This window comes from Mauremys reevesii, linkage group 20 (assembly GCF_016161935.1).
Source record: "Mauremys reevesii isolate NIE-2019 linkage group 20, ASM1616193v1, whole genome shotgun sequence".
In the NCBI taxonomy this organism is placed as follows: Eukaryota; Metazoa; Chordata; order Testudines; family Geoemydidae; genus Mauremys; species Mauremys reevesii.
In genome coordinates, this window is record NC_052642.1 from 5,424,638 (window position 1) to 5,437,480 (window position 12,843).

A 12,843-nucleotide genomic window follows, 5' to 3' on the forward strand; every position below is an offset into this window, starting at 1 on the left:
TCCCTTCTCTGAGACTTTCCGGTAGGAAGGAACTGAGGGGCTTCGGGGCAGCTCAGCTCTTTATGCCTGTGTGCAAGGCAGCAGAGGGCACTTGGTTACCCTGACAGGTAACACTGGAGTGGAATGCACATGTGCAACACAACTTGATGAGCAAAGTTATGGAAAGGTCAGTAACTGTTGTTTTTTGCAAGACCAGCCTTTCTTCAAGGGAAGGCCACGTTCCCCAATATTTTAAATATATACATACAAACAGAAGTGATCCAGGATTCAAATATCTGCCCTACCTAGCTGCCTCGTTTAGTGCACTACTAGCAGATTTGCTGAATGAGATGGGGCTTTTGTTTTCTTGCGTCCTCTTAAGAGATGATGTTTTCTAAAGCGATGCTTGATGGGGTCCAATCACAGGTTGAGCACGTTGGCATTTGCTGATGCTGTGCTATAAACTCCAGAAGGTGGTGCCTCTACCAGGCACTTCAGTAACAATTTCCTCTAATATCTGCTGGCTCCTGCATCAGCCAGGAATCTTGTTCTACTGCGCAAGAGAAGTTGTCCTTTGAAGTGGGCTCCTGCAACACTGACCCTTCAGTCATGCCCCATGCAGGCCACCATTGAAGCAATGATAGTAGCTGATAGCAACTGAAGTAGTCTGTGGGCTCGTGTGTGGGTATTTGACAACACAGAAGCATGAGACCCGATGTGCTCTGCAATTCAGAGTTTATTTGGACAAAACTTGACTCTTCCGAGGCTGTTCTGTAATAAGCTTGAGTAAAATAAAGACAATCCTGTAAATCTTTTCATAAGCCTCTGTTCTTTGCTGTGTATAATAGGCCCTGATACCCCTGGCGCTAGAAGGCACAGATGTCGGCAAAGTGAAGGCTTCTCATGCTCTAGCCAAAATTGCTGCCATTTCCAATCCAGACATAGCATTCCCAGGAGAGAGGGTAAGTAAATGCAGTTTTCCCTTGAGGTATTTTTGTGATAAACCAATGGAAACGGACAGAGATCCAGAAACCAAAGTGACAATCCAATATTCCCTACTCTTAGGTGTATGAGGTGGTCCGGCCGCTGGTCAGCTTGTTGAATACAGAGAGAGACGGGCTGCAGAATTATGAGGCTCTGTTAGGTCTCACTAACTTGTCAGGAAGAAGTGACAAACTCAGGTAAGTTACAATGGTTTTGTCACCTTTTCCCCCGTACTGCCACTTAATCAGATTGTGAAATGTTTTAGAAAAGTCAAGATAAAGCAGACTCTCCTTTCAGGTTACATCAGTATCACTCAGACCAATGACTTGGTGGTCGGTTAGTGAAGTGTTCGAAGATTTTTTTTCCTCCCATTAAAATGTTTAACCTTCATCAAAAAAAAATTTTTTTAAGGAAATTTGAGTTTTTGTTGAAAAGCTAAAAAATTGTTTTTCTATGAAAACTGAAAAATATGAATATAATTTTTTTTAAAAAGTTAAATTACTCAAATCCACTTCATGTGAAAATCTCGGTGACATTTTTTCACCCAACTCTAGTCAGTTCCATCCCAGGAGCTGGATTCCTACTGTGACACAATGTCTCCATTAAGTAGCAACATGAGACCAGCAGAGGGTGAATTCTGTTTAATGTCTCACTCTAATTCTCAGGGCATGTTTGGTCAATATACCTGGATTATTCACCACTTCAAATAGTCCTTCTCAATTTAATAATCCCGTGAGCCATCCAATCTCCAGGGAACGTTTTTAAACAGATGTAGATCTTTGCAGCCCTTGGTCACCAGTGGCCAAAATTTCTAGCCCTCTGACGCTCTGTGGCCTATGGTAAAACAATCAGTGGTCTGTTGTATTAACATAGATGGAATGTGTTGGCCCAAAGAGTCAAAGATGTTAACGTGACCCTGTCACTGTCCAACATTAAACAGTTTAAAACTGTTTGTTTGGTATACCGAGACGTCAGCTTGCTTAGTACCATGACAAACACATCAGTAAACGTTCTTTTAACCTGTTATTAAAGATACAGAAAAGAAAGAAAAGTAGTTAAAGCATTTGAAATGGAAAGTATTAAATAAGGGATTAATTTTAACACCATCCCTTGATCCCTTTTCCTTTAGCTGAAGAGAGTTTTTAAGGAGAAGGAAAAAAAACACTTGTTTGACGGCCTCTAAGATGTTTGCAGTGTTGTTGTAGTCGTGCTGGTCCCAGGATATTGGTGAGACAAGATGGATGAGATAATAAGATATTGTCTCACCCACCTTTGTGTCTCTAGAATGATAATAACTGTCCTGTGCTGGGGGGAAGAGAAGAAGTTGGATGGGCTGGAAATGTGTCTTAAAGTCCGATCCTACTTCCTTTAAGATCAAACAAGACAAACACACACACACACCACAGGGAAGAGAAAAGAGCAGAACAGACAGAAAATGCAGCTTCTGTCTCTGGTGTTGGCTCTCACTCGCAACCTCCCTGCTGGAGAAACACAGGCCCGGCACATTGTCTGATCAACCCCTCCAGCATTGGGCTGTACCAGCATTGGGCTATTTAGGGCATTGCTTTTAGCTGCCTTTTTCTAGTCACAGGCTTATAGCAGTGCTACAAAATACGCAGTCTTGGCCGGACAAGCCAGACTCTTATTAAACAGAAGGCAAAAGGAGAGTGATAGGAAAGAGAAGAAATTATGTGGGGAAGGAAAAAAATCTTTGGGGGGGTGGGAGAGGAATAACAATGTGTCACATCCCAGGGGGTGATTGGGATTCAGCTGGGCCCCGTGGAGGTGGTGGTGTCATCTGGCTCCCTCTCTCTGGCCAGGGCATCTTTCAGGATCAGGATGAAGAAGATCTGGGGTCCCAGGAGACAGTGGGGTTGGCAGCAATGATGGTGATGCTCGCCCCTTCCCCTCAGCCAGCTTTGTGGTAGCTCTGTCCATCCATCTCAGCTAATTTCCCCCAAAAGTCTTTTCTTTTTTTAAGAATTCCAAAAGGGAGTGGCTGGCGGAATAGCCGCCCCCTCGTTACTATGTTCACCAATTAGGCCTAATTTTCGACACACCAATTTTGGTTTATTGATTCCCACTTTTCTCGCTTACCAGGGATGATCTTAACATGCTCCTTGAGTTCTAGCAGGGGGCCTTTGGGTTTGCCCTAATCTCGGTTTTTGTCTGCCTTTCGCACTGTCTCCTGTCAACATTTATTGTTACAGGTTATTGTCACACTTTATGAACTTTCTCACAGTTGAGCTCAAAATTAAGGTAAATGTGTAGGCCCAATGATCACAACAGATCTCACCACCCTCCTGCTACCCCAACCTTTTGTTTTTGTGGTTGAATTTATTTCGAGGAGGAAAGGAGAAGTCTGAAGTACGGTTCCTTTAAGATTAGGGGAGGTGTAAGCGGAGCAGCAAGAACATGGAGACATACTTGCGTATCTGAAGGAAAGGCCAGGACAGTGGAACACGAGTGTATCCATACGGCTTCACTTGAGGGTGTGTTTGCATGATGTGTAGCTGCGTGGAATAGAACAGGTTGAAAAACAAAAATCCTTAAAAGAAACTAAGGGATCTGCAGATCAGGCTTCTGTCAGGGCAAACTGATGTGGCAAGCACCTGCTCCCTTCTGAATGCGCTTTCGTGGTCAAATGGCAAAGTTCAGGGACAAAAAAATTCAATTAGAAGGAGGGCTTCTGATTTTAGGTTTTAGCCAATAAACCCCACGTGATGTCTATCCAATAAACACCGGAAAAGATGAGTCAATTCATGTTGACGTCACCTCTTTCCCAGTGCAGTCTGTCTATATAGGTTATGTTCCCACTCCCTGGTTTGTATCTAAGGGCTCATCTACGCAGAGCAGTAAAGAGGACTATGAGGGTCTGATTTCTAAAACGCACTAAGGTGTTGTGCATTAATTGATCCGTGTAGATCCTGCTGGTGTGCACTAAAGGTTCCCCAGTGTGCTTTAACAGTTGAAACGGTACTATGTTAAAGGGAACTAGTGAACACACGCAATCAATGCTATACCAGGGTTCAATAACAAAGATACAAAGCTTACATGTTAGCTTAAGTTGTTTCTATACATATAATAAAAATTAAAGCAAGTCCTAGTTGCACAAGGATTTTGGGAAGCACCTGAAAAAAATCTTCTCATTATCCAAGAGAGCCCGGAAAACCACTGATATTCGGACATCTACATAAAACTCAGATTACTAAAACTAAACCCTGAAAAGCAGAAGCCCTGATGATAAGGAATACCCTACACTTCTCTCCCATCCTGAAGAGGATGGCCTGTCCCAGTGCCTGATCAGTCAATCATTTCCCCCATTATTTGTTTTTGCACTAGCTTGTTCATTTTATTGGGAAGATGAGCAATTGCTGAGGGCTACAGTTTTAATTGTATTCATTCAATTTAAACTCACGCAGAACTTCAGGGTAGTCTCTGATGAATAGCTGGAATAGATTCCTCTCCAGCTCTGCAAAGGGGACTTTGAACTCCAATCCTACGTAGCATGGCGCATTTTTCACGAAGACACATTACATCTCTAAACACAGGGCATTAACAAGGTGTAAAGTAATAGAAAGAAAATGGGGTTCTGACTGTTTACCCAACAGCTAAAGATCAGAAGGTGTTACACTACTAGAACAATATGTCATCAAGATAAATCTTCCTGCATGATTGGCACTGAAGTGACCTGACAATGATTCCTGTTATAAGAAGGAAGGGGTAGATAAATTAAATTAATGGAGGATAGGTCCATCAATGGTTCTTAGCCAGGCTGGGCAGGGATGGTGTCCCTAGCCTCTGTTTGCCAGAATCTGGGAACGGACCACAGGGGATGGATCACCTTCTCTTCATTCCCTCTGGGGCACCTGGCATTGGCCACTGTCGGAAGACAGGATACCGGGCTAGATGGATCTTTGGTCTGACCCCGTATGACTGTTCTTATGAAGGGATGGCTGAAGGAATGACTTTTTAAATTAGTGATAAAAAGTTTCATGGCTTAGATGGAGACAGCTTGTTTTTAAAGGCTTTTCCTGCCTCCTCTGCCTGCTGGCTAATATTTCATGGCAAGCACATTGTTGCACATGCTGTGACCATATCTTTTGGCTGCCCTTAATTCAGGCTGAAGATCATCAAAGAGAAAGCCCTACCAGACATCGAGAACTACATGTTTGAGAACCACGACCAGCTCCGCCAGGCAGCGACAGAGTGCATGTGCAACCTGGTTGTCAACAAAGAGGTAACCACTGGGGCCTCTTGCAGCACGGCTTGATGCACTGCTTTTTGAATGGCATCGAGAAGGTAGATTGGGAACTTCTGGTCTCCTAACATAAGAACAAGGACATTCAGTGAAACTGACAGGTGTCGAATTCAAATCTCAAACTTTTTTGCTCAGCATGTAATTAGACTGTGGAACGCATTGCCACAGAATGGGGGAGGCCAGGAACTTGGAAAGAGTCAAAGAGGGATTGGCTCTTTAGATGGGTAACAAGAATAATAGTTAATGCTGAAAAATGTTTTGGAAAGGATCTAAACCGTCCTGCATCGAGGCTTAAACAAGCCTCTCTTAGGGATTAAGCTGATGCTCATTGGGGAACGGGTTACCCCACATTTCCCCACTGTGGGGCTCCTGCCACCTTCCTCTGAAACATCTGGAGCTGGCCACTGTTTGAGACAGGATACCAGACTTCAATGGACCACTGGTCTGGTGTAATATGGCAGTTCCTAGATCAAGGTTCGGCACGCAAGCTGATTTTCAGTGGCACTCGCACTGCCCGGGTCCTGGCCACCGGTCCGGGGGGCTCTGCATTTTAATTTAATTTGAAATGAAGCTTCTTAAACATTTTTAAAACCTTATTTACTTTACATACAACCATTGTTTAGTTATATATTATAGACTTAGAGAAAGAGACCTTCTAAAAACGTTAAAATGTATGACCGGCACGCAAAACCTTAAATTAGAGTGAATGAATGAAGACTCGGCACCCCATTTCTGAAAGGGTGCCGACCCCTGTACTAGATACTTTAATACGTGTTTTCTATTACGTATTTATATCCGACAGTTTGTGAAACTGCCACTCCAGTGTGAATCCCATAAGCCTGGCAACTCACTCCCCATTTTTGCATTTCGTTCTGTTGAGGTTCAAGAGAGATTTGTGGCCGATGGAAACGACCGACTCAAGCTGATCGTGTTACTGTGTGGCGAGGACGACGTGAAGGTCCAGAATGCAGCGGCAGGAGCCCTGGCCATGCTCACAGCAGCACACAAGAAGCTCTGCCATAAAATGACCCAAGTGGTAAGAAGAAAAATCTGATGCCCTAAACAAACACTAAATAGTGTCAAATGCTCAAAGGCAGCCTGGGTATGTTGTAAAATTCTGATGAAAGGATTTTAAACAACTTCTACAGTGACAAACTTAAGTATCTGTGCGAAATCCTAGGGAAAGCAAATAAATTGGAGCATAAAGCTATGTATGTTTAAGCTAGCTGTCTAATTTAGTGACTTCCAACAGGGAGTGACCTACTAAAGCTGATTCGAAACTCCCTGCCCCAGATTCTTCCCACGTTAATGTTTCCTAGGATTAAAACAGCCTTTTTCACCTATGTGTGCCCAAGAAACTCTGGTTGGAGACTTGAGATAGCAGGGTCTGTCGCTGCACCCTGTACACTCTCATGTCCAAAACCTATGGCTGGTGTAACCCCAGGATCATTACAGTTAGGCTTGGCAGGATTCCATTTTTATTTATCATTTCAGTGGGTAATTTTGATGGTTGTTTTTACTTTTTTCCCCATTTTTATTGGTTCAAATGTTGGCTGCTGTAGGAAATTGTCGGGAAGGTCAGACCATTCATGCCAGCAGATGCTGAGATTCAAAAAGTTTAAAGCTCTATTACAGTTAAAACACACATTGATGTCTGGCTATTTGATTTGTGTATTTTGACATGTGATGTTGACAAATGCTTCAGTTCTCAAGCAACATTTTTCTTTGCCTAGCTGTGCAGTTTGATTACTAGCGATGGGAATATTTTTAAAAATACTGTGTGTGTGCAGTGAAATCAATGTTTACCAGTGTTTACTGATAACAATCTAGTCCTTTCAAGCCAACCTATGATGTATATAAGGCAGGGTGGACCCACTGTACCTACAGTTCCTTCTCAACCAAGTTGCTGTTTTTGTAGTTAACGTATTTTGTTTTGATTTGTTACTTCCCTGCACACAATTTGTATGTATTCTACAGGGGTTGCCCCTCCTCCTTTCGTGGTTGGGGCATCCTTGACGTCTCTCTCTCTCTCACACACTCACACACACACACACACACACACCTATCAAGTGCCTCTTCGTTTCCTGGAGGCTTTAATTTCTCTTCTTCAAGGCTATGCCCCAAACCCTGGGTTTTAAACCGGGCCTGACTTTTGTAAAACTGGGCTAACTCAACCCCTCTGAAGTCTGGAAGTGAGATTAAATTCATTAGCACAGATGAGATGCTCAGCTGCAACAGTAAGGAGTACCACGGTAAAGCCTATTTTAAAATATCAAACCCTCCTCCCCCCACACACCCCGTTTCAGCTAGCTTTACATTGTGATGGACCCATGCAAAACTCTGACCTCTGCACGGTTGCCACACAATGAAAAACAGGCTCCAAACCTTGGATTCGGGGTCCATTACAAAGGTGGATACAGCCCAGCCAGACTGGGAGGGCAGGTGCTGCCGGAAGCAGGTAGCCCCAGAGCAGTTTGTGGAAGCCCTTCACGCCGCCAGCACTGTGCCTGCCCTTACCATGCAAGGGCTAAGGATTCAGAAACAAATCATGGAAGGGAACTTAGTGCTTGTTACACAAGCTGGTGGCTGTTCTCACTCCCAGATGACAACTTGTCTAGGAATTAAGAGACCAGTTTTCATGCACTGGAATCAAATTCTCCTTTTCCTAAATTGCTACTTTCACCCCCTTGAAAAGTGCCTTACTTAGGGACAAGCTAACCTTGCACTTCAATGATTTCCTCTGCTGTAAAAAAACTACTATTTTTTTTTAAACTCACAGCTTTTCCTTCCTTGCAGACAACCCAATGGCTGGAAATTCTGCAGAGGCTCTGCCTGCATGAAAAGCTGGAGGTGCAGCACCGTGCGCTGGTGGTTGCTTACAACCTGATCAATGCAGACCAGGAGCTGGCCAAGAAACTGGTGGAGAGTGAGATGCTGGAGATCCTGACACTCATTGGTAAACAGGCAGATGACTCCAAGAAACAGCATGTCATCAATGTGGCTCGCGAGTGTCTTGTGAAGTGCATGGACTATGGGCTGATCAAACCCTTCTCCCAGGCATGAGACCCCAAGGCAATGGCAGCCTGTCGAGAGAAACCAAACAGAAGGGGAAGGCACATGGAAGGGCTGCAAATCTACAGGATTCACAGAAGGAAATTCAGTTTAATTGCTAAGGCTTTGCTGAGCACAGGGTCTACTTTGTTTTTATGCCTGGGAAAAATAAATCTGAGTAATTCCTAGCCACTGCAACCTTTAGTGCTAGGATTGCATTGCTTGCCATGAACACATCAAAGTTCCACCGTAAAAGAATCAATCCATGCAATGTATTCAACTGCTGCTGGTATAGGATGTCTCAGAAATTTAGGGCAAGATAGAGGTTCCAAGTAGACTTTTTTGGTGGGGAAAAAATCACAACGTTTTATATTTCAGCAGTTCCCAGTCATGTTAGAAGAACAGAGGTGAAAAGTTGAATTGTCTCACGTCACATTCATAAAGGAGTTTGGTTTTTTTGAAAATATTTGATGTTTGTACGACTGGAATGCAAATATTTAGTGTGCGAACATTGGGTGGATTCTCCATTAATAAATTCTGTACTTTGTTCTGTGTGGGTTCCTTCAATGTTGCATTATCTCCGTTTCTGAGTAGTGAGTAATTCCTGAGACCCTTTCTAGTAAGTGCCTGTCACCCTACCACTGTATCTACAAAGCAGTGAATCTCAAAAACATGGCACAAAAACCAGCTCTGACCTTGCAGTAAAATGTTTCAAAAAATGGCCCCGTTCTGTTCAGATGGCTGTGCGGGGACATCACACAACCGTGCGAAGGTAGTGAGGTTGCTCTGACACGACCTTGCTGTGCCTGAAGCACAGATGCTACTGAGTGCAATTATGGTTTGCAGAAATATGTTCTCGCTTTTCTCTATCCAAAGTAATCCAAGTATGGAGGATAATATACTGGATGTGAAATGGTGGTAGGAGAAAACTCTATGAGGAGCTGACCCTGACATCTGTATTTAACACTGGCATTTATAAGCAACAGAGAATATGAGCTGCTTATGGAAAAACTACAACTGCTTAAGGAGGCTGCTTTGCCGTTGTTTGCAAGTGTCTGCTCCAAATCTTGGAGTTACTAGAACTTTTTACTATGGCAGGAGCATAGGGTGAGCATCAGGGAGGTGCCTTTGGTTGGTCCCATAAACAGGCAAGCCCCTGCCGAAAGTCATTGCATATGTTCAGTGGAGCTTGTTCGGACGCTAGCGATAATCTCTGAAGACTTCATGTGCACGGAGTATGTACTGCTAGTGCAGCAGCAGATCTGCCAAGCGTCCCATGGAGTGTGACAGGCTTGCCTCTCCTCTCACGGAGTGAGATTGGTCTATAACCGCTCCTCCCAAGGGGCTGCTCGGTCACTGACACCGAGAGCATCCGGAAAGGGTCCCTGAGCTGCCAGGCTGGTGCCAAGGAAGCGACATGAGAGAAATGAAGAGGACGATGAAGGCCATAGGAGACTGGGACGGGGCACTGGTGAAACAGAGAAGGAAACTGCCTGCCTGGAATGCAGGCGGGTGAGCAGGAGAAGGGGAAGGTGGTCCTTGCAGAATGGAAAAGGAGAAGGAAGCCGCATGATTCAAATGCTGGGGTGAAGGGTGGGAGATGCAAGACTGGTACAGTGATCCTTGCAAAAGTGAAGAGGAAACAGCCTGACTGGGATGCAGGGGGTGGGAGAGCAGCAGAAGAGAGATGGGAGCAGTCATTTTTGCACAGTGCAGGCAGTTAAGATTAGATGCTCCATCGCACAGGTGCTGACTTCTGTTTTTGCTGGTGGGTGCTCCTCTCCCCACCCCACCTCAGGTGAGCAGTGGACAGGGCCTGTTGGGGGCGGGGGGAAGAGGCCAAGTGGAAGCAGGGCCTCAGGGAGAAGAGGCTGATCAGGGGAGGGGTCTCAGGACACAGCATAGGGAGCCCAGGGGGCAGGGCCACAATCCGGACGCCAGGGCCCGCACAGGATTAATCCGGCCCTGTGGGCACCGAGCACGTGCTATATTTTTGTCAGTGGGTTCTTGAGCCCTGGAGCACCCACAGAGTGGGTGCCTATGATCCATAGAGCTGCTCAAAAGAAAGAAATGGCAGAAAACACTTCACTGTTCTGCTCTTCCCAGTACTGGGCTTGGTGCCGAACAAGAAGAGGCTCTGATGAATCCCTCCCTCTAGGAGAATTGGAGGAGTGTTTGCTGCAATCTCCCTTGGCTTCCTCCTCCTCTCCTGATGAGGCAGCGGTGTGGGAAGGTTCCTCACCTCCACCAGGTGACTGTGGTCCATCAGGACCTTTTAAAGAGGATGCTTCTGCTTCAGATATTCAGGCTTTCTATGTGCACGGCTTTGCTCAGGTGCAGTCAGACTGGCCAGGAGTGCACCCACAGCATGATAGGATATGATCATGGAAACAGACTTTTTTTCCACTGCTCCTGTGCCTCATTCAGTGCATAGATTTTGCAGCTAATTTATATGCAAATCAGCAAGATTCAGTACAGGCAGCATGGCAGAAGCGGGTCTTAAATGTGGACAGAGTCGGAACCTTGCAGATAAGATCATACCACGCTTATGCACGGTGTAAAGGTCCAGCGTGGAAGAAGGTACAGAGGGGATTGTGTGAGAATCTGACAAACAGGCGGACGAGGTTGGGAGCACTGGCCAGGCAGAGGGGACAAGGGCAAGGTAGAGCCTGGCAAAGGTAGAGAAGCAGGCAGCCGTGGAGAGCTTTGAAGGGGTGACAAGAGGCTGAAATTTGATGTTCTATCGAACGGGAAATCAATGAAGCGATCAAAGAGAGGCGTTACGAGATCTTCAGGGTGAAGAACAGTTCAGTGGCAGCATTTTGTATGGACTGAAGGGGAGCAACGCGTGCAGTCAGGAGAGCAAAGAGTGCGTTGCGGTAATCGAGACAGAATATAACAAAGGATGGATCTAGGACAGGGGTAGGCAACCTATGGCACGGGTGCCGAAGGCGGCACGCGAGCTGATTTTCAGTGGCACTCACACTGCCTGGGTCCTGGCCACCAGTCCAGGGGGCTCTGCATTTTAATTTAATTTTAAATGAAGCTTCTTAAACATTTTAAAACCTTATTTACTTTACATACAACAATAGTTTAGTTATATATTATAGACTTTTAGAAAGAGACCTTCTAAAAACGTTAAAATGTATTGCTGGCACGCGAAACCTTAAATCAGAGTGAATAAATGAAGACTCGGCACAGCACTTCTGAAAGGGTGCCGACTCCTGATCTAGGAGATGCTGAGAACGAAGAAGTAGGATTTAGAATGAGCCAGTGGTAAATAAACCCAACTCCTGTTTCCTCTATAGCTATCAGTGGGTGGAGCTGCGCCAGTGAAAGATTACAGCTGTGAATGGTGCCAGGGTAGCTGCAGCGGGAAACGTGATGCTCTTCGTGTACTGCACAATGGAAGAGGATTTGGACACAATTCATATTAAATTTCATACTATAAACAAATGCAAGTTCCAGTTGACGCAAGCTCTGCTGCAATACATCAGTTTCCAGTAGCTGTTGCTTGCCTTATGGTATTGCAAATGCATAAATCACTAGGACTTATTCCTGCACAAGAAAATGGGTGAAAGGATAAAATAAAAGGAACCCATTACATGGCTGTATCTAGAGTCACACCCTTGTAGGGAACTACGTGTACTGGAGTTTGGAACTTTTAACTGTGTCTTTTGAGCAAGATCTGTTATGCTCGCCAGCACCTTCCTGTTCTATGTGTATCTTTCCAAAGGATGCTAGAGGGTAGATCCTAGGATCAGCGGTTGGACTTGCCGGCAAAGATGTCTGGGTGAGTGGTTGCTCCTTACCTCTGTTATTTGTAAATAGATTTGGGGCTGAGGGGGGCAGGGCTAGGGGCAGATGAACCTGATCAGTAGGTTGGCAACCTTTCACCTCCAGCCTGTTCTCAATGGCTGCTGTCAGGGGCGGCTCCAGGCACCAGGGCGGCAAGTCGCAGGGGGCGGCCTGCCAGTTGCTGTGAGGGAGGCAGGCAGGCGGCTTTCGGCAGCGCGCCTGAGGGAGGTCCGCCGGTCCCACGGCTTCGGCAGCGGGGACGCCAATGACGGGGCACCAGTGGACCTCCCGCAGGCACGCCGCCGAATCCGTGTGACCGACGGACTGCCTGCAGGCACGCCACCGAACGCCGCCTGCCTGCCGTGCTTGGGGTGGCAAAAAACATAGAGCCGCCCCTGGATGCTGTATCCTAAAACCACTGTAGCCTGGAGCTCGCTCGTTTTCTCTCCTGTGTTACGGGGATGGGGTTTGACTTTCATTTGTTTTTGCTGGCGAGGGTCAGTTACAGAGCATGGTCTGGCCTATGTTTTATCATCGCCTTTTTAATGCCTGGCAATTGTGGTGGTGGACTAGGCGTATTCCAGTCTGTGGCATCTAGAGGAGATGTTGTTAGCCCCTTTTCCTCTCCAGTGGCCTCTCCTATAGGATCTTGCCTTCTATTTTGACCAAGCTGTTCCACCTGATTGATTCTGCTCAGCCACGCAGTATCAGCAGAGGACTTTCACAGGACCTATCTGTTCTGCATTTTCCTTTTTTTGCTTGTTTCCTCT

The 12,843-nt window shown here is 45.7% G+C and overlaps 1 protein-coding gene across 1 annotated transcript in view; it reads left to right on the forward strand.

Annotated features, from left to right (window-relative positions):
* The window catches only part of UNC45B (unc-45 myosin chaperone B), a 35,175-nt gene extending 26,392 nt beyond the window's left edge, over positions 1–8,783 (forward strand). Inside the window, exons 17-21 of the mRNA XM_039508534.1 lie at positions 828–941; positions 1,045–1,160; positions 5,086–5,203; positions 6,105–6,260; positions 8,021–8,783. Of these exons, the coding sequence (XP_039364468.1) occupies positions 828–941; positions 1,045–1,160; positions 5,086–5,203; positions 6,105–6,260; positions 8,021–8,287 (771 nt within the window). The 3' untranslated portion in view covers positions 8,288–8,783. The remainder of the gene's footprint in view (positions 1–827; positions 942–1,044; positions 1,161–5,085; positions 5,204–6,104; positions 6,261–8,020) is intronic.
* Positions 8,784–12,843: the final 4,060 nt, after the last annotated feature.